At 49.1% G+C, this 21,664-nt stretch overlaps 1 protein-coding gene and 1 non-coding gene across 2 annotated transcripts; both read left to right on the top strand.

The window, feature by feature from the left end:
* Nucleotides 1–5,437: 5,437 nt before the first annotated feature.
* Nucleotides 5,438–21,580, top strand: FBXO27 (F-box protein 27). The gene is made up of 7 exons (XM_038767041.1): nt 5,438–5,521; nt 17,227–17,611; nt 19,606–19,717; nt 19,917–20,012; nt 20,714–20,852; nt 20,943–21,149; nt 21,488–21,580. The coding sequence occupies exons 2-6, from the start codon at nt 17,287–17,289 to the stop codon at nt 21,099–21,101; spliced, it is 831 nt and encodes a 276-aa protein (XP_038622969.1). The 5' UTR covers nt 5,438–5,521; nt 17,227–17,286; the 3' UTR covers nt 21,102–21,149; nt 21,488–21,580.
* On the top strand, nt 16,520–16,591 carry TRNAG-UCC. Its single transcript has one exon. It is a non-coding gene; the product is annotated as a tRNA-Gly (tRNA).
* Nucleotides 21,581–21,664: the final 84 nt, after the last annotated feature.

Below are 21,664 nucleotides of genomic sequence, written 5' to 3'. Positions count from 1 at the left end.
GGTGGCAGCAGGGGGTGGTCCAGATCCTGAGGGGGACAATCAATCAATCAATCAATCGTATTTATTGAGCGCTTACTGTGTGCAGAGCACTGGACTAAGCGCTTGGGAAGTCCAAGTTGGCAACATATAGAGACAGTCCCTACCCAACATCATCATCATCATCAGTCGTATTTATTGAGCGCTTACTACGTGCACAGCACTGGACTAATCGCTTGGGAAGTCCAAGCTGGCAACATATAGAGACAGTCCCTACCCAACATCGTCATCATCAATCGTATTTATTGAGCGCTTACTGTGTGCAGAGCACTGGACTAAGCGCTTGGGAAGTACAAGTTGGCAACATACAGAGACAGTCCCTACCCAATGGTGGGCTCACAGTCTAAAAGAATACACAGACACAGAGAGACAGGGACAGGTCACTTCCCCCCCGCCCCGGATGACCCCTCTTTTCCAACCCTGTGGGCTCAGCTCCCCTGGATGGCTCTGATCATCATCATCATCATCATCATCAATCGTATTTATTGAGCGCTTACTATGTGCAGAGCACTGGACTAAGCGCTTGGAAAGTACAAATTGGCAACATATAGAGACAGTCCCTACCCAACAGTGGGCTCACAGTCTAAAAGGGGGAGACAGAGAACAAAACAATCGATCAATCAATCAATCAATCGTATTTACTGAGCGCTTACTGTGTGCAGGGCCCTGGACTAAGCGCTTGGGAAGTCCAAGTTGGCAACATATAGAGACGAATTGAAGGGAAGAGTCAGGATTTAGGAGGCAGGAGGACTTGGGTTCTAATCCTGACCCTGCCACTTCTCATATACATACATATATATATATATATATATATGCATATATATATTATATATATAATATATATACCCAACAACGGGCTCACATTCATTCATTCAATCGTATTTATTGAGCGCTTACTGTATGCAGAGCCCTGGACTAAGCGCTTGGGAAGTCCAAGTTGGCAACGCCTAGAGACGGTCCCTACCCAACAGCGGGCTCCCAGTCTAGAAGGGGGAGACAGACAACAAAACCAAACAGATTGACAAAATAAAATAAATAGAATAGATATGTACAAGTAAAATAGAGTAATAAATCTGTACAAACATATATACATATATACAGGTGCGGTGGGGAGGGGAAGGAGGTAAGGCGGGGGGGGGGATGGAGAGGGGGAAGAGGGGGAGAGGAAAGGAGGGGGAGGTGATCCTCCTGCCTGCCCCACGACCCTCGACCCCCCAAAACCAGGCCTCCACTTACCCTGTTGGGCTCCTTCTCTTCCACTCGCCCAACTGGTGTCCCCTGAGCCCGCCGGGCTCCTCTTTTATGCCCCGGACCCCGCCCCAAACCGGGGGCGGAGGCCCTCCCACCTCCCACCCGCCAAACTCGCTCTCTTCCTCCCTTCAAAGCCCTTCTGAGAGCTCACCTCCTCCAGGAGGCCTTCCCACACTCAGCCCCCCTTTTCCTCTCCTCCTCCCCATCCCCCCCTCTGCCCTTCCCCCTTCCCCTCCCCACAGCACTTGTGTACATCTGTGCAGATTGATGACTCTATTAATCATGTGTATATAGCTAGAATCAATCAATCGATCGATCAATCAATCGTATTTCTTGAGCGCTTACTGTGTGCACAGCACTGGACTAAGCGCTTGGAAAGTACAAGTTGGCAACATAATTCTATAATTCTATTTATTATAATAATAATATTGTATATTATACATTATATAGTATATTGTATTAATAATGTTATAATAGTATATTATATTATACATCAATATATAATATATGAATGAGGCGCTATTATATATTAATATCTTATATTACTGTATCATATCAATAATATTACACTAACATATTGTATTATATGTTAATATATAATATATAAATAATATATTATTATGTGTTAATGTATTATATTAATGATATTATAATAATGTATTACATTATATATTAATATATACTCTATGAATAAAATAGTATATGTTAATATATTGATAATATGTCGTATGTTAACATATTATATTAAATAATAATTAATAATATATAAATAATTAAATAATATATTATATATTATATATATTATTATGTGTTAATGTATTATATTAATGATATTATAATAATGTATTACATTATATATTAATATATAATCTATGAATAAAATAGTATATGTTAATATATTGATAATATGTCGTATGTTAACATATTATATTAATATGCTATATTAATGATGTTATGACTATATATCCTATTATATATTGATATATTATATAAATAACATATTATTATATATTAATATATTATAATACTATTGCTATAATTCTGATGGGTTTTTGGAGGGCTTTTAATGACATTTATTAAGCGCTCACTCTGGGCAAAGCACTGTTCTGAGCGCTGGGGAGGTTACGAGGTGATCAGGCCAACTTGTACTTCCCAAGCGCCTAGTGCAGTGCTCTGCACACAGGAAGCGCTCAATAAATACGATTGAATGAATGAATGAATGAAGTTGTCCCACGGGGGGCTCCCAGGCTTCATCCCCATTTTACAGATGAGGGAACTGAAGCACAGAGAAGAAAAGGGATTTGTCCGAAGTCACCCAGCTGACAAGTGGCAGAGAGGGGATTTGAACCCATGACTTCTGACTCCAAAGCCCGGGCTCTTTCCACTGAGCCACACTGCTCCCCACACTGTATTGTTGTCTGTCTCCCCCCTTCTAGACTGTGAGCCCACTGTTGGGTAGGGACTGTCTCTATGTGTTGCCGATTTGTACTTCCCAAGCGCTTAGTCCAGTGCTCTGCACATAGTAAGCGCTCAATAAATACGATTGATTGATTGATTGATTGATAGGGACCGTCTCTCTCTGTGGCCGACTTGGACTTTCCAAGCGCTTAGTACAGTGCTCTGCACACGGTAAACACCCAATAAAGCATCTCAGTAACGAGAAGCAGCTTGCCTCAGGGGAAAGAGCCCGGGTTTGGGAGTCAGAGGTCATGGGTTCTAATCCCGCCTCCGCCACTTGTCTGGGTGTGACTTTGGGCAAGTCACTTCACTTCCCTTGGCCTCAGTTCCCCCTTTTTCCTCTCCTCCTCCCCATCCCCCGCTCTGCCCTACCTCCTTCCCCTCCCCACAGCACCTGTATAGATGTTTGTACAGATTTATTACTCTGTTTATTTTACTTGTACATATTTACTATTCTATTTATTTTGTTAAGGATGTGCACATAGCTGTAATTCTATTTATTCTGACGGCTTTGACACCTGTCTACATGTTTTGTTTTGTTGTCCGTCTCCCCCTTCTAGACTGTGAGGCTGTTGTTGGGTAGGGACTGTTTCTATATGTTGCCAACTTGCCAAAGCGCTTAGTGCAGTGCTCTGCACACAGTAAGCGCTCAATAAATACGATTGATTGAATGAATGAATGAATAAAATGGGGATTAAGAGTGTGAGCCCCACATGGGACAACCTGATCACCTTGTGTCCTCCCCAGCGCTTAGAACAGTGCTTTGCACATAGTAAGCGCTTACCAAATACCAAAATTGTTATTGTTATTAATCCTGACTCCGCCACTTTGCTGTGTGACTTGGGGCAAGTCGCTTGACTTCTCGGTGCCTCAGTTCCCTCATCTGTAAAATGGGGATGAAGACTGTGAGCCCCACGAGGGACAACTTGATCGCCTTGTATCCCCCCCGGCGCTTAGAAGAGTGCTTTGCACTTAGTGCTTACCAAATAACAAAATTATTATTATTATTACTATTAATCCCGATTCCGCCAGTTGTCAGCTGTGTGACCTTGGGTAAGTCACTTCACTTCTCGGTGCCTCAGTTCCCTCATCTGTAAAATGGGGATGAAGACTGTGAGCCCCACGAGGGACAACTTGATCGCCTTGTATCCCCCCAGCGCTTAGAACAGTGCTTTGCACATACTGAGTGCTTATCAAATACCAAAATTATTATTATTATTACTATTAATCCCGACTCCGCCAGTTGTCAGCTGTGTGACCTTAGGCAAGTCACTTGACTTCTCGGTGCCTCAGTTCCCTCATCTGTAAAATGGGGATGAAGACTGTGAGCCCCACGAGGGACAACTTGATCGCCTTGTATCACCCCCAGCGCTTAGAACAGTGCTTTGCACATACTGAGTGCTTACCAAATACCAAAATTATTATTATAATTACTATTAATCCCGACTCCGCCAGTTGTCAGCCGTGTGACCTTGGGCAAGTCACTTCACTTCTCGGTGCCTCAGTTCCCTCATCTGTAAAATGGGGATGAAGACTGTGAGCCCCACGAGGGACAACTTGATCGCCTTGTATCCCCCCCAGAACTTGGAACGGTGCTTCGCATATAGTAAGCACTTAACAAATACGAAAAAACTTTAAAAAAAAAATAAAAATAAATACGATTTAATGAATGAATGGGGCGGGGCCTGCGGCGGAGGGGCGGGGCATGTGGTTTGGGGCGGGGCCTGTGGCTGAGGAGGAGGGGCCTGCGGTTTAGGGGAGGGGCCTGTGGTATAATAATAATAATAATAATAATAATAATAGCATTTATTAAGTGCTTACTATGTGCAAAGCACTGTTCTAAGCGCTGGGGAGGTTACAAGGGGATCAGGTTGTCCCACGGGGGGCTCACAGTCTTATCTGCTGTGTGACCTTGGGCAAGTCACTTAACTTCTCTGAGCCTCAGTTACCTCATCTGTAAAATGGGGATTAAGACTGTGAGCCTCATGTGGAACAACTTGATCACCTTGTATCCGCCCCCAGCGCTTAGAACAGTGCTCTGCACATAGTAAGCGCTTAACAAATGTCATTATTATTATTATTATTATTATTATTAATCCCCATTCTACAGATGAGGGAACTGAGGCCCAGAGAAGTGAAGTGACTTGCCCAAAGTCACCCAGCTGACAGTTGGCAGAGCCGGGATTTGAACCCATGACCTCTGACTCCCAAACCCGTGCTCTTTCCACTGAGCCACGCTTAATAAGGCATTTGTTAAGCGCTTACTATGTGCAGAGCACTGTTCTAAACGTTGGGGGGATCCAAGGTGATCAGGTTGGCCCACGGGGGGCTCACAGTCTACATCCCCATTTTACAGATGAGGGAACTGAGGCCCAGAGAGAGGGGCCTGTGGGCGAGGGCCGGGGTCTGCGTCTGAGGGGCGTGGCCTGTGTCAGAGGGCGGAGTCTGTGGTATGGGGGCGGGGTCTGAGCCTGGTGGGCGGGGCCTGCGTCTGAAGGGCGTGGCCTGAGAAAGGGACGTGGCCTGTGATTGGCCCTGCGTCAGAGGGGCGTGGCCTGCCTGCGGTGGAGCGGGAGCCTGAGAAGGGGCGTGTCCTGGGATTGGGCCTGCGTCAGAGGGGCGGGGCCTGAGCGAAAGGGAGTGGCCTGCTTGGGGTGGCGCATGCGCACTCTGGTAGGGCCTGGAGTTGAGGCTTATCAGACGGCCGGGCCGCGCCCCCGGACCTTCCTGGTCCGGCCGGTTGGGGCCCCAGGACGGCTCGGCCCCCAGCCACCAGGTGAGGAGGGGAGAGACCCCAGCGGCTCGGGATCCCCCTCCCCACCCCGAGTCTGTGTCTGGAGGGGGGGGAGGGAGCGGCCGCTCCGGAGTGGGGCCTACAGCGCCCCCTGCAGGCCGGAGGTCGCGCCCCGCTTCTGTGTCCGGGGGAGGGAGCGGAGCCGACAGCGCCCCCTGCAGGCCGGAGGCCGCGCGCCGCATCTGTGTCCGGAGGGGGGGGAGGGAGCGGCCGCTCCGGAGCGGGGCCTACAGCGCCCCCTGCAGGCCGGAGGCCGCGCCCCGGTCAACATTCATTCATTCATCCACTCGTATTCATTCATTCATTCAATCGTCTTTATTGAGCGCTTACTGTGTGCAGAGCACCGGACTAAGCGCTTGGGAAGTCCAAGTTGGCAACATCTAGAGACGGTCCCTACCCAGCAGCGGGCTCACAGTCTAGAAGGGGGAGACAGACAACAAAACAAAATATATTAACAAAATAAATAGAATAGTAAATATGTACAAATACAATTAAGACGATTGAATTCATTCAATCGTATTTATTGAGCAGTTACTGCGTGCAGAGCACTGTACCAAGCGCTTGGGAAGTCCAAGTTGGCAACATATAGAGACGGTCCCTACCCAACAGCGGGCTCACAGTCTAGAAGGGGGAGACAGACAACAAAACAAAATATATTAACAAAATAAATAGAATAGTAAATATGTACAAATACAATTAAGACGATTGAATTCATTCAATCGTATTTATTGAGCAGTTACTGTGTGCAGAGCACCGGACTAAGCGCTTGGGAAGTCCAAGTTGGCAAATCTAGAGCCGGTCCCTACCCAACAGCGGGCTCACAGTCTAGAAGGGGGAGACAGACAACAAAACAAAATATATTAACAAAATAAATAGAATAGTAAATATGTACAAATACAATTAAGACGATTGAATTCATTCAATCGTATTTATTGAGCAGTTACTGTGTGCAGAGCACCGGACTAAGCGCTTGGGAAGTCCAAGTTGGCAAATCTAGAGCCGGTCCCTACCCAACAGCGGGCTCACAGTCTAGAAGGGGGAGACAGACAACAAAACAAAATATATTAACAAAATAAATAGAATAGTAAATATGTACAAATACAATAAAGACGATTGAATTCATTCAATCGTATTTATTGAGCAGTTACTGTGTGCAGAGCACTGTACCAAGCGCTTGGGAAGTCCAAGTTGGCAACATAGAGAGACGGTCCCTACCCAACAGTGGGCTCACAGTCTAAAAAGGGGAGACAGACAACAAAACAAAACATATTCACAAAATAAAATAAATAGGATAAATTGACTGAGCGCTTCCTGTGTGCAGAGCACTGGACTAACAATAATAATAATAATAATAATGTTGGTATTCGTTAAGCGCTTACTATGTGCCAAGCACTGTTTTAAGCGCTGGGTGGGGGGACGGTACAGGGTAATCAGAGAAGCAGCGTGGCTCAGTGGAAAAGATTCCGGGCTTTGGAGTCAGAGGTCATGGGTTCAAATCCCGGCCCTGCCAACTGTCAGCTGGGTGACTTTGGGCAAGTCACTTCACTTCTCTGGGCCTCAGTGACCTCATCTGTCAAATGGGGATGAAGACTGTGAACCCCCGGTGGGACAACCTGATCACCCTGTAACCTCCCCTATGTGCTTTGCACATAGTAAGCGCTTAATAAATGCCATTAGTAGTAGTAGTAGTAGTATTTATTAAGCGCTTACTATGTGCCAAGCACTGTTCTAAGCACCGGGGGGGGGGGTACAAGGTGATCAGGTTGTCCCACGGGGGGCTCCCAGTCTTCATCCCCATTTGACAGATGAGGGAACTGAGGCTCAGAGAAATTAAGGGACTTACCCAAGGTCACACAGCTGACAAGTGGCAGGGCCAGGATTAGAACCCACGACCTCTGACTCCCAAGCCCGGGCTCTTTCCACTAAAGGCGCACTGCTTCACTTGGGAAGTACAATTCGGCCATACGTAGGGGCAATCCCTACCCGACAACGGGCTCACACTCTTCTAAGCGCTGGGGTAGCGTGGCTCAGCGGAAAGAGCCCGGGCTTGGGAGTCGGAGGTCGTGGGTTCTAATCCCGGCTTCGCCACTTGTCAGCTGGGTGACTTGGGGCAAGTCACTTCGCTTCTCTGGGCCTCAGTTCCCTCATCTGTCAAATGGGGATGAAGCCTGTGAGCCCCACGTGGGACAACCTGATCACCTTGGATCTCCCCCAGCGCTTAGAACAGTGCTTTGCGCATAGTAAGCGCTTAACAAATGCCATCATTATTATTACTATTATACAAGGTAATCAGGTTGCCCCACGTGGGGCCCCCAGTCCTCATCCCCATTTTCCCTTCATCCCCATTTTCCCTACTGAGAGCTCACCTCCTCCAGGAGGCCTTCCCACACTGAGCCCCCTCCTTCCTCTCCCCCTCCTCATCCCCCCCACCTTACCTCCTTCCCCTCCCCACAGCACCTGTATATATGTCTATATGTTTGTACGGATTTATTACTTTTTATTTTATTTGTACATATTTACTATTCTGGTTTTTTTTTTAATGTTTTGTTTTGTTCTCTGCTCCCCCTTTTAGACTGTGAGCCCGCTGTTGGGTAGGGACTGTCTCTATATGTTGCCAGTTTGTACTTCCCAAGCGCTTAGTCCAGTGCTCTGCACACAGTAAGCGCTCAATAAATACGATTGATGATGATGATGAATAAATACGATTGAATGAAGGAATGAATGAGTGAATTTTCCAGATGAGGGAACTGAGGCCCAGAGAAGTGAAGCGGCTTGCCCAAAGTCGCCCAGCTGACAAGTGGCGGAGGCGGGATTAGAACCCATGACCTCTGACTCCAAAGCCTGTGCTCTTTCCGCTGCTTCTCTGCTTATTGTACTGTGGGCGGGGGTTGTGCTTACCAACTCTGTTGTTGTCTCCCAAGTGCTTTGTCTAGTGCTCTGCGCACAATAAGTGCTCACTAAACTTCAAGTCTTCCAGAAAGTCTTCTAGACTGTAAGCCCGCTGTTGGGTAGGGACCGTCTCTAGATGTTGCCAACTTGGACTTCCCAAGCGCTTAGTACAGTGCCCTGCACATAGTAAGCGCTCAATAAATACGACTGAATGAATGAATTTCCCAAGCGCTTAGTGAGGACGCAAACTTTCCGGGTATTTGGGGGGAAAATGGGCCAACCTTCCGAGGGGGCCGAAGAGGCCCTTCATCAGCGCGGCTCAGCGGAAAGAGCCCGGGCTTTGGGGTCCGGGGTCAGGGGTTCAAATCCCGCCTCCGCCACTTGCCGGCTGGGTGGCTTGGGGCGAGTCACTTCACTTCCCTGGGCCTCGGTTACCTCATCTGGAAAATGGGGATGAAAACCGTGGGACCACCCGATCGCCTTGTAACCTCCCCGGTGCTTAGAACGGTGCTTGGCACGTAGTAAGCGCTTAATAAATGCCATTATTATCATAAAGTTGCCAATTTGTACTTCCCAAGCGCTTAGTACAGTGCTCTGCACATAGTAAGCGCTCAATAAATACGACTGAATGAATGAATTTCCCAAGCGCTTAGTGAGAACGCAAACTTTCCGGGTATTTGGGGGGAAAATGGGCCAACCTTCCGAGGGGGCCGAAGAGGCCCTTCATCAGCGCGGCTCAGCGGAAAGAGCCCGGGCTTTGGGGTCAGGGGTTCAAATCCCGCCTCCGCCACTTGCCGGCTGGGTGACTTGGGGCGAGTCACTTCACTTCCCTGGGCCTCGGTTACCTCATCTGGAAAATGGGGATGAAAACCGTGGGACCACCCGATCGCCTTGTAACCTCCCTGGTGCTTAGAACGGTGCTTGGCACGTAGTAAGCGCTTAATAAATGCCATTATTATCATAAAGTTGCCAATTTGTACTTCCCGAGCGCTTAGTACAGTGCTCTGCACATAGTAAGCGCTCAATAAATACGATTGATTGATTGATAAAGTGGGGATGAAGCCCGTGAGCCCCCCCGTGGGCCCACCCGATCGCCTTGTAACCTCTCCGGCACTTGGAACGGGTGCTGGGCACATAGTAAGCGCTTAATAAATGCCATCGTTATTATTATAATTATTCTCCAGCGTGGCTCAATGGAAAGAGCCCGGGCTTTGGAGTCTGAGGTCAGGGGTTCAAATCCCGGCTCCGCCACTTGTCAGCTGGGTGACTTTGGGCAAGTCACCTGACTTCCCTGGGCCTCAGTGACCTCATCTCTCAAATGGGGATGAAGACCGTGAGCCCCCCGTGGGACCACCCGATCACCTTGTAACCTCCCCGGTGCTTAGAACAGTGCTTGGCACATAGTAAGCGCTTAATAAATGCCCTCATTATTATTATTAGTCCACTGCTCCGCACACAGTAAGTGCTCAGTAAATACGACTGAATTTTATTCACTGGACTGAGCGCTTGGGAAGTACAGATCGGCATCAGATAGAGACAGTCCCTACCCAACAGCGGGCTCACAGCCTCTATATATTGCCAACTTGGACTTCCCAAGCGCTTAGTCCAGTGCTCTGCACACAGTAGGTGCTCAATAAATACGACTGAATTTTATTCCCTGGACTGAGCGCTTGGGAAGTACAGATCGGCACCAGATAGAGACAGTCCCTACCCAACAGCGGGCTCACAGCCTCTATATGTTGCCAACTTGGACTTCCCAAGTGCTTAGTCCAGTGCTCTGCACACAGTAAGCGCTCAATAAATACGATTGATTGAATGAATGAATGAAAACATCACCCCCTGACCCCCTCCGGGCTCTGAGAAACAGCGTACTAAAGAGGCAGCCCCCCAACCTCCCAGCCTCCGGCCTCTCCCCCGTCCGGCCCCGGCCTCGCCTGCCTCCTCTTCCCGGGGCCTTTTTCCAAAAAAACAGGTTCAGGCCCATCTCACCCCTCCCAAAATCCTCCAGTGGGGGCTGATTCAGTCCTTCACGCGGATTTATTGAGCGCTTACTGTGTGCAGAGCACTGGACTAAGCGCTTGGGAAGGACGATTCATCCCACACATGAAACAGGAACGATTCGCCGTGGGCTTACTGGTCTACTTGTTGGGTGACCATGGCAAGTCGCTTCTCTGGGCTTCAGTTCCCTCATTGGGAATTAATAATAATAATAATAATGGTATTTGTTAAGCGCTTACTATGTGCAAAGCACTGTTCTAAGCGCTGGGGAAGTTACATTATTGTATATATTGTACATAATAATTATTATGATTGCTTACTAGGCTTACTAGTCTACTTGTTGTGTGACCATGGCAAGTCACTTCTCTGGGCCTCAGTTCCCTCATCGGGAAAATGGGGATTAATAATAATAATAATAATGGTATGTGTTAAGTGCTTTCTATGTGCAAAGCACTGTTCTAAACACTGGGGAAGTTACATTTCATATATATATATATATAGTACATAATAATTATTATTGCTTCCTAGGCTTACTAGTGTACTTGTGTGACCATGGCAAGTCACTTCTCTGGGCCTCAGTTCCCTCATCGGGAAAATGGGGATTAATAATAATAATAATGGTATTTGTTAAGCACTTACTATGTGCAAAGCACTGTTTTAAGCGCTGGGGAAGTTACATTATTATATATATAGTACATAATAATTATTACTACTGCTTACTAGGCTTACTAGTCTACTTGTGTGACCTGGCAAGTCACTTCTCTGGGCCTCAGTTCCCTCATCGGGAAAATGGGGATTAATAATAATAATAATAATGGTATTTGTTAAGCACTTACTATGTGCAAAGCACTGTTTTAAGCACTGGGGAAGTTACATTATTATATATATAGTACATAATAATAATTATTATTGCTTACTGGGCTTACTAGTCTACTTGTTGTGTGACCATGGCAAGTCACTTCCCTGGGCCTCAGTTCCCTCATCGGGATAATGGGGATTAATAATAATAATAATGGTATTTGTTAAGTGCTTTCTATGTGCAAAGTGCTGTTCTAAACACTGGGGAAGTTACATCATATATATATATATATATATAGTACATAATAATTATTATTATTGCTTACTAGGCTTACTAGTCTACTTGTGTGACCTGGCAAGGCACTTCTCTGGGCCTCAGTTCCCTCATCGGGAAAATGGGGATTAATAATAACAATAATAATAATAATAATAATAACGGTATTTGTTAAGCGCTTACTATGTGCAAAGCACTGTTCTAAGCACTGGGGAATATATATATTGTACATAATAATTATTATTGCTTACTAGGCTTACTAGTCTACTTGTGTGACCTTGGCAAGTCACTTCTCAGGGCCTCAGTTCCCTCATCGGAAAAATGGGGATTAATAATAATAATAATAATGGTATTTATTAAGCGCTTACTATGTGCAAAGCACTGTTCTAAGCACTGGGGAAGTTACTATATATATATTGTACATAATATTATTATTATTGCTTACTAGGCTTACTAGTCTACTTGTGTGACCATGGCAAGTCACTTCTCTGGGCCTCAGTTCCCTCATCGGGAAAATGGGGATTAATAATAATAATAATAATGGCATTTGTTAAGCGCTTACTATGTGCAAAGCACTGTTCTAAGCGCTGGGGAAGTTACTATATGTATATATTATACATAATATTATTATTGCTTACTAGGCTTACTAGTGTACTTGTGTGACCATGGCAAGTCACTTCTCTGGGCCTCAGTTCCCTCATCGGGAAAATGGGGATTAATGATAATAATAATAATAATGGTATTTGTTAAGCGCTTACTATGTGCAAAGCACTGTTCTAAGCGCTGGGGAAGTTACTATATATATATAGATATATATATATTGTGCATATTATTATTATTATTGCTTACTAGGCTTACTAGTCTACTTGTGTGACCATGGCAAGTCACTTCTCTGGGCTTCAGTTCCCTCATTGGGAATTAATAATAATAATAACAATAATAATGGTATTTGTTTAGTGCTTTCTATGTGCAAAGCACTGTTCTAAACACTGGGGAAGTTACATTTTATATATATTGTACATGATATTTATTATTATTGCTTCCTAGGCTTACTAGTCTACTTGTTGTGTGACCATGGCAGGTCACTTCTCAGGGCCTCAGTTCCCTCATCGGGAAAATGGGGATTAATAATAATAATAATAATGGTATTTGTTAAGCGCTTACTATGTGCAAAGCACTGTTCTAAGCACCGGGGTAGATTCAAGGTGATCAGATTGTCCCACGTGGGGCTCCCAGTCTTCATCCCCATTTTACAGATGAGGGAACTGAGGCACCGAGAAGCGAAGTGACTTGCCCAAGGTCACTCAGCAGACACGCGGCGGAGCTGGGACTAGAACCTGTGACCTTTTGACTCCCAAGGCCGGGATCTATCCGCTTGGCCCCGCTGCTTCTCCCGGTGGGCAGGGTTTGGTGTGGGCCGACTCTTAGCGCGTTCTCCCAAGCTCCTATTACAGAAAGTGCTCAATTAAACACCATCGATCGGCCGATTAAATAAACCAGAGGTTCGTCACGATTCATCATTCCCTAATTTCAGATGCCCTCACGTTGGGCGGGAAGACTGTTGCAATGCTGGTGGACACTCCCAAGCATTTAGTACAGTGCTCTGAGCACTCAGGTGATTGATCGGTAATGACTGTGGTATTTGCTAAGCGTCTACTATGGGCCAAGCACTGTACTAAGCACTGGGGCAGATACAAGTCAAGCGGGTCGGGTGGCATTCCTGTCCTACGTGAGGCTCGTCGTTTGAGTAGGCGGGAGAACAGATATTGCATCTCCCTTTAACGGAGGAGGAAACTGAGTCCCAAGCCCGGGCTCTTTCCGCCAGGCCACACTGCCTTACAGGGATCAATCAATCGTATTTATTGAGCGCTTACTGTGTGCAGAGCGCTGGACTAAGCGCTTGGGAAGTCCAAGTTGGCCACCTATAGAGACGGTCGCTACCCAACGGCGGGCTCACGGTCTAGAAGGGGGAGACAGAGAACAAAACCAAACATATTAACAAAATGAAATAAATAGAATAGATATGTACAAGTAAAATAAATAAATGAATAGAGTAATAAATCTGTACAAACACACACACATATATATATATATATATATACAGATGATGTGGGGAAGGGAAGGAGGTAAGGCCGGAGGGATGGAGGGGGGAAGAGGGGATGACCAGTAGCGGGGAGTTTACCACTGGGCTCTAATCCCGGCTCTGCCGCTTATCGGCTGTGTGACTTTGGGCAAGTCGCTTTACTTCTCTGGCCCTCAGTTATTTCATCTGGAAAATGGGGATGACGGCTGGGAGCCCCACGTGGGGCAACCTGATCACCTTGGGTGTACCCCAGTGCTTAGTGCTTGGCACATAGTACAGAGAAGTTTAGTGACTTGCCCAAAGTCACCCAGGAAAAGAGCCTGGGCTTTGGAGTCAGAGGTCATGGGTTCAAATCCCAGCTCTGCAAATTGTCAGCTGTGTGACTTTGGGCAAGTCACTTAACTTCTCGGAGCCCCAGTTCCCTCATCTGTAAAATGGAGATGATTGTGAGCCCCACGCGGGACAACCTGATCACCTTGTAACCTCCACGGTGCTAGAACAGTGCTTTGCACATAGTAAGCGCTTAATAAATGCCATTATTATTATTATTATTATTATTACCACCCAGCTGACAATTGGTAGAGCTGGGATTTGAACCTGTGACCTCTGACTCCAAGCCCAGGCTCTTTTCCACTGAGCCACGCTGCTTCTCTACCCACGCGGGACAACCTGATCACCTTGTATCCCCGCCGGCGCTTAGAACAGTGCTTTGCACATAGTAAGCGCTTAACAAATGCCATTACTATTATTATTATCTGTACAATGGGGATTTCATTCATTCATTCATTCAGTCGTATTTACTGAGCGCTTACTGTGTGCAGAGCACTGGACTAAGCGCTTGGGAAGTCCGAGTTGGCAACACATAGAGACGGTCCCTACCCAACAGTGGGCTCACAGTCTAGAAAATGGCGATGGAGCGGGATGGAGACCATGTTGCCAACTTGTACTTCCCAAGCGCTTAGTCCAGTGCTCTGCACACAGTAAGCGCTCAATAAATACGATTGATTGATTGATTGATTGATTGAGACCGTGACAGGGGGACAGGGACTGTGTCCACCCTGATTCGCTCGCATCCACCCGTGGGGACACTCTCTGTCTCCCCCTCTTAGACTGTGAGCCCACTGTTGGGTAGGGACCGTCTCCATATGTTGCCAACTTGGACTTCCCAAGCGCTTAGTCCAGTGCTCTGCACACAGTCAGCGCTCAATAAATACGATTGATGATGATGATGATGATCCACCCGTAGGGACCGTCTCTATATGTTGCCAACTTGGACTTCCCAAGCGCTTAGTCCAGTGCTCTGCACACAGTAAGCGCTCAATAAATACGATTGATGATGATGATGATGATCCACCCGTAGGGACCGTCTCTCTATGTTGCCAACTTGGACTTCCCAAGCGCTTAGTCCAGTGCTCTGCACACAGTCAGCGCTCAATAAATACGATTGATGATGATGATGATCCACCCGTAGGGACCGTCTCTCTATGTTGCCAACTTGGACTTCCCAAGCGCTTAGTCCAGTGCTCTGCACACAGTAAGCGCTCAATAAATACGATTGATGATGATCCACCCGAGCGCTTAGCACCGTGCCTGGCATATAGTAAGCGTCGGTGCCCTGGAGAGGGGGAATGGCGGTGGCTGGGCCGCACTCGCGTCCCGTCGCCCTTGACCTCCGCCTCACCCCGATGGCTCACCCGGTTTCCTGGGGTGCCCGGTTGGCTGATGTAACCCCAACGATGACAGCAGCAACCCTAGGCGCCCCGGGGCGTCCAGCTGGTAGGGCAGGCCCACCGGGTGACCTCACCTCACGAGGCGGGGGCGGGAAGGAGCGTCCCTCCCTCGGACTGCACAGCACAGCACCTGTATAGCCCGCTGTTGGGTAGGGACCGTCTCTAGATGTTGCCAACTTGGACTTCCCAAGCGCTTAGTCCAGTGCTCTGCATCATCATCATCAGTCGTATGTATTGAGCGCTTACTGTGTGCTCAGCACTGGACTAAGCTCTTGGGAAGTCCAAGTTGGCAACATAGAGAGACGGTCCCCACCCAACAGCGGGCTCACAGTCTAGAAGGGGGAGACAGAGAACAAAACCAAACATACTAACAAAATAAAATGAATAGAATAGATATGTATAAGTAAAATAAATAGAGTAATAAATATGTACAAAAATATATATACATATATACAGGTGCTGTGGGGAAGGGAAGGAGGTAAGATGTACTCTGCACACAGTAAGTGCTCAATAAATACAATTGATTGATATATGTTTGTACATATTTATTACTCTATTTTACTTGTACATATCTATTCTATTTATTTTATTTTGTTAGTATGTTTGGTTTTGTTCTCTGTCTCCCCCTTTTAGACTGTGAGCCCGCTGTTGGGTAGGGACCGTCTCTATATGTTGCCAATTTGTACTTCCCAAGAGCTTAGTCCAGTGCTCTGCACGCAGTAAGCACTCAATAAATATGATTGATTGATTGATATATGTTTGTACATATTTATTACTCTATTTTACTTGTACATACCTATTCATTTTATTTTCTCAGTATGTTTGGTTTTGTTCTGTGTCTCCCCCTTTTAGACTGTGAGCCCGCTGTTGGGTAGGGACCGTCTCTATATGTTGCCAACTTGTACTTCCCAAGCGCTTAGTCCAGTGCTCTGCACACAGTAAGTGCTCAATAAATACGATTGATTGATAGATATATGTTTGTACGTATTTATTACTCTATTTATTTTCCTTGTACATATCTATTCTATTTATTTTATTTTGTTAGTATGTTTGGTTTTGTTCTCTGTCTCCCCCTTTTAGACTGTGAGCCTGCTGTTGGATAGGGACCGTCTCTATATGTTGCCAACTTGTACTTCCCAAGCACTTAGTCCAGTGCTCTGCACACAGTAAGCGTTCAATAAATACGATTGATTGATTGATCGAGAACAGCGTTGGTGGTATAGTGGTTAGCATAGCTGCCTTCCAAGCAGTTGACCCGGGTTCGATTCCCGGCCAACGCAAGGGGTTTCGTTTTCAGCGCTTAGAACGGTGCTTTGCACATAGAAATAATAATACTTATAATACTTATAATAATACTTATAATAATAATAATAATAATGGCATTCGTTAAGCGCTTACTATCAATCAATCAATCAATTGTATTTATTGAGCGCTTACTATGTGCAGAGCACTGTACTAAGCGCTTGGGAAGTACAAATTGGCAACACATAGAGACAGTCCCTACCCAACAGTGGGCTCACAGTCTAAAAGGGGGAGACAGAGAACAGAACCAAACATACCAACAAAATAAAATAAACAGGATAGAAATGTACAAGTAAAATAAATAAATAAATAAATGGAGTAATAAATATGTACAACCATATATACATATATACCGTTCTAAGCGCTGGGGAGGTTACAAGGTGACCAGGTTGTCCCCCGGGGGGGCTCCCAGTCTTCATCCCCATTTTCCAGATGAGGTCACTGAGGCCCAGAGAAGCGACTTGCCCAAAGTCACCCAGCTGACAACTGGCGGAGCCGGGATTTGAACCCACGACCTCTGACCCCAAAGCCCGGGCTCTTTCCTTTAGAGCCATGCTGCTTCATATTATTATTGATTGATTGATTGATTGACTGACCGTCCTCTGCTTTCCAGATCCGCCGCGGTCCGGCCTTCCCCGTCACCGGGGGCGAGGGGGACGGGGCCGAAGCGAGGATGGGGGGCTCCGAGTCGCGGCCGGCGGCCGTGAGCTGCCTCTTGGACCTGGAGCGCAACCCGCTGCCCGACGAGCTGCTGCTGCTGGTCCTCAGCTTCGTGCCCGGCCGGGCCCTGGTGCGGCGCTGCCGGCCCGTGTGCCGCCGCTGGCGCCGGTTGGTGGACGGCCCGTCCCTGTGGCGGCTGCGCTGCGAGCGGGAGGGGGCCCGGGGCCGGGCCCTGCTGGACGCCCTGCACGGCTGGGCTCCCGCCCACCTGCCCTGGAGCCGCCTGTGCGTCCTGAGACCCCTCGGCCGCAACTTGCTCCGAAATCCCTGTGGGGCAGGTGAGGCGGGCGAGGAGCGGCGGGCGACGGACGGACGGACGGACGGACGGCGAGTCGCCTCGTGCCTCTAGGCCTCGGTTCCCTCGTCGGGAAACTGGGGATTAAGAGTGTGAGCCCCCGCCAACCGGATTAGCTTGTATCTACCCCAGCGCTTAGTACAGTGCCTGGCACACAGTAAGCCTTCATTCATTCATTCAGTCGTTCTCGGGCGAGTCGCCTCATTTCTCTAGGCCTCGGTTCCCTCATCGGGAAACTGGGGATTAAGAGCGTGAGCCCCCGCCAACCAGATTAGCTTGTATCTATCCTAGCGCTTAGTACAGTGCCTGGCACACTATAAGAACTTCATTCATTCATTCAGTCGTTCTCGGGCGAGTCGCCTCATTTCTGCAGGCCTCGGTTCCCTCACTGGGAAACTGGGGATTAAGAGTGTGAGCCCCCGCTGGACACGGATCGTGTCCAACCGGATTAGTTTGTATCTACCCCAGCGCTTAGTACAGTGCCTGGCACACAGTAAGCCTTCATTCATTCATTCATTCAATCGTTCTCAGGCGAGTCACCTCATTTCTGCAGGCCTCGGTTCCCTCATCGGGAAACTGGGGATTAAGAGCGTGAGCCCCCATTGGACACGGATCATGTCCAACCGGATTAGTTTGCATCTACCCCAGCGCTTAGTGCAGTGCCTGGCACACAGTAAGCACTTCATTCATTCATTCAGTTGCAGTCGGGCGAGTCGCCTCATTTCTCTAGGCCTCGGTTCCCTCATCGGGAAACTGGGGATTAAGGGTGGGAGCCCCCGCCAACCGGATTAGTCTCTATCTACCCTCGCGCTTAGTACAGTGCCTGGCACACCGTAAGCACTTCAGTCGCAGTCGGGCGAGTCGCCTCATTTCTCTAGGCCTCGGTTCCCTCATCGGGAAACTGGGGATTAAGAGCGTGAGGCCCCGCCAACCAGCTTAGTTTGTATCTACCCCAGCATTTAGTACAGCGCCTGGCACACAGTAAGCCTTCATTCATTCATTCATTCAATAATTCAATCAATCAATCGTTCTCGGGCGAGTCGCCTCATTTCTCTAGGCCTCGGTTCCCTCATTGGGAAACTGGGGATTAAGAGTGTGAGCCCCCGTTGGACACAGACCTAATCCGGTTGGACATGGATCGTGTCCAACCATCATCATCAATCGTATTTATTGAGCGCTTACTGTGTGCAGAGCACTGTACTAAGCGCTTGGGAAGTACAAATTGGCAACATATAGACCGGTCCCTACCCAGCAGTGGGCTCACAGTCTCAAAGGGGGAGACAGAACAAAACCAAACATACTAACAAAATAAAATGAATAGAATAGATAGGGACAAGTAAAATAGAGTAATAAATATGTACAAACATATATCAATCAATCGTATTTATTGAGCGCTTACTGTGTGCAGAGCACTGGACTAAGCGCTTGGGAAGTCCAAGTTGGCAACATATAGAGACGGTCCCTACCCAGCAGCGGGCTCACAGTCTAGGAGGGGGAGACAGAGAACAAAACCAAACATACTAACAAAATAAAATGAATAGATATGTACAAGTAAAATAAATAGAGTAATAAATATGTACAAACATATATCAACCAATCGTATTTATTGAGCGCTTACTGTGTGCAGAGCACTGGACTAAGCTCTTGGGAAGTACAAGTTGGCAACATAGAGAGACGGTCCCTACCCAACAGCGGGCTCACAGTCCATAATGTAATTACATAATTATATAATAATAATGACGATGGTATCTATGTGCCAAGCACTGTTCTCCACCCCAGGGGTTAGTACAGTGCCCTGGCCAACAGTAAGCACTTAATATCCTTGGGAAAAAAAATAGGCGGGGGCCGCCCAGGACGGAGGGCCGAGGATTGGGGAGATGGGGGCAGCCCGGGGATGACTCGGGGGTGGTCTCCGGGTGGGAACCGGACCCCGGACCGAGGTCGGCGGGAGCGGTGAGGCCCGGGTCTGCCCCGCAGAGGGACTTCGGGGCTGGGAGGTGATGCACGGCGGCAACGGATGGACGGTGGAGAAGAATCGGAAACCAGTGGAGGGGGCCGACGCCCAGACCTGCTTCGTGTCCTCCTTCAGGTTAGCGCCTCGCTCCCACCCCCGAGCCCCTTCCCCACCACTGATTCAGGGGTGGGGGGGCCGGGGCCCGAATTTAGGGCTCCCTGCCCTCGACCGGGAGCTCGTCGTGGGCAGGGATGTCGCTATAGCCCAGACACGTGCTCTGCACGTGGTCAGCGCTCAATAGGATGGAATGAATGAGGTGCCTTCCCCCCAACAGCTGGTGTCAGAAGCAGCAGATGGTGGACCTGCTCCGGGAGGGGCTGTGGGCGGAGCTGCTGGATGACCCCCGCGCCGAAATCCACGTCTCCGATTGGTTCGTGAGCCCTCCCCCGCCTCCCTGCTCCCGGGACCTGGGAATCCTGGAAGCTCAGATAATAATAATAATGGCATTTGTTAAGCACTTACGATGTGCAGAGCACTGTTCTAAGCGCTGGGGGGGATACAAGGTGATCAGGTTGTCCCACGTGGAGCTCACGGTCTTCATCCCCATTTGACAGATGAGGGAACTGAGGCTCAAGAGAAGTGAAGTGACTTGCCCAAGGTCACACAGCAGACATGTGGCGGAGTTGGGATTCGAACCCATGACCTCTGACTCCCACCCTGGGGCGGGCGGGCGAGGGGCTGGTGCTGGCCGAGCCCCAATCGTGCCTACCCCCAGGTTGGGGGCCCGGGAGGACTGTGGCTGTGAATACGCCCTGACGGTGCAGCTGGGAATCCTGGGCGTTCAGATAATAATAATAATGGCATTTGTTAAGCACTTACGATGTGCAGAGCACTGTTCTAAGCGCTGGGGGGGATACAAGGTGATCAGGTTGTCCCACGCGGGGCTCACAGTCTTCATCCCCATTTGACAGATGAGGGAACTGAGGCTCAGAGAAGTTGAGTGACTCGCCCAAGGTCACACAGCAGACATGTGGCGGAGTCGGGATTCAAACCCCTGACCTCTGACCCCCACCCCGGGGCGGGCGGGCGAGGGGCTGGTGCCGGCCGAGCCCCAATCGTGCCCACCCCCAGGTGGGGGGCCCGGGAGGACTGTGGCTGTGAATACGCCCTGACGGTGCAGCTGCTGGCGGCCGACCGGCGGACGGAGCTGGCCCGGTTCAGCGTGCGGCCGGACCCCGTCCCCCAGTGGAACGACGGCACCTACCAGCAGGTAGGACCCCCCCCCCCCAAGACGGGCCCACCCGGGGGCGGCGCCGACCCCATCGCTGACGGCCGGATCCCCCCCCTTCCCGCCCCGCAGGTCTCCCACGTCTTCAGGGGCTTCGGCCGCGGCGTCCGCTTCGTCGTGTTCCGGCACCAGGGCAAGGACACCCTGTTCTGGAAGGGGCACTACGGGGCGCGGATTACCCACTCCGGCCTGGAGGTCCGGGTGGGGCCGCCCACCAGTGAGGACCCCTAAGGCGCCAGGATGGCGGCGCCGACCGGTCCGACCTCTGGGCCCAAGGGGGTGAGGTCAACGGGGTGCCCGAGGGTGGGTGGGGTGCGTAGACGGGGCGGGGGGAAAAGGGAGCCGTCCCCTCCTCCCCGCTTCCCATCCGGGGGTGGAATTCCTGGAGCCCCGGGACCCTCCCGCCACGCTCCTCTGCCCCCCCCGGGCGCCCCATCATCGTCAATCGTATTTATTGAGCGCTTACTATGTGCAGAGCACTGTACTGAGCGCTTGGGAAGTACAAATTGGCAACATATAGAGACGGTCCCGACCCAACAGCGGGCTCACAGTCTAAAAGACCCCGGGGGCGGAGGCGGCCAGGCCCCCCGTCCCCTCTACAGTGCTTTTTTTTATAGGGCCTAGCGGACAGAGCACGGGTTTAGGAGTCGGAAGGTCATGGGTTCTAATTACGCTCTGCCACCTGTGCCACATCTGGAAAACGAAGCGCGTGCCCCTGTGGGACGGGAGCCGAGCCCAACCCGACGCTAAGCGCTTGCCGAACGCCGTAATTATCATCATCATCATCGTCACCA

This window comes from Tachyglossus aculeatus, chromosome 26, assembly GCF_015852505.1.
Source record: "Tachyglossus aculeatus isolate mTacAcu1 chromosome 26, mTacAcu1.pri, whole genome shotgun sequence".
In the NCBI taxonomy this organism is placed as follows: domain Eukaryota; kingdom Metazoa; phylum Chordata; class Mammalia; order Monotremata; family Tachyglossidae; genus Tachyglossus; species Tachyglossus aculeatus.
This window is presented reverse-complemented; position numbering and strand designations above follow the sequence as displayed.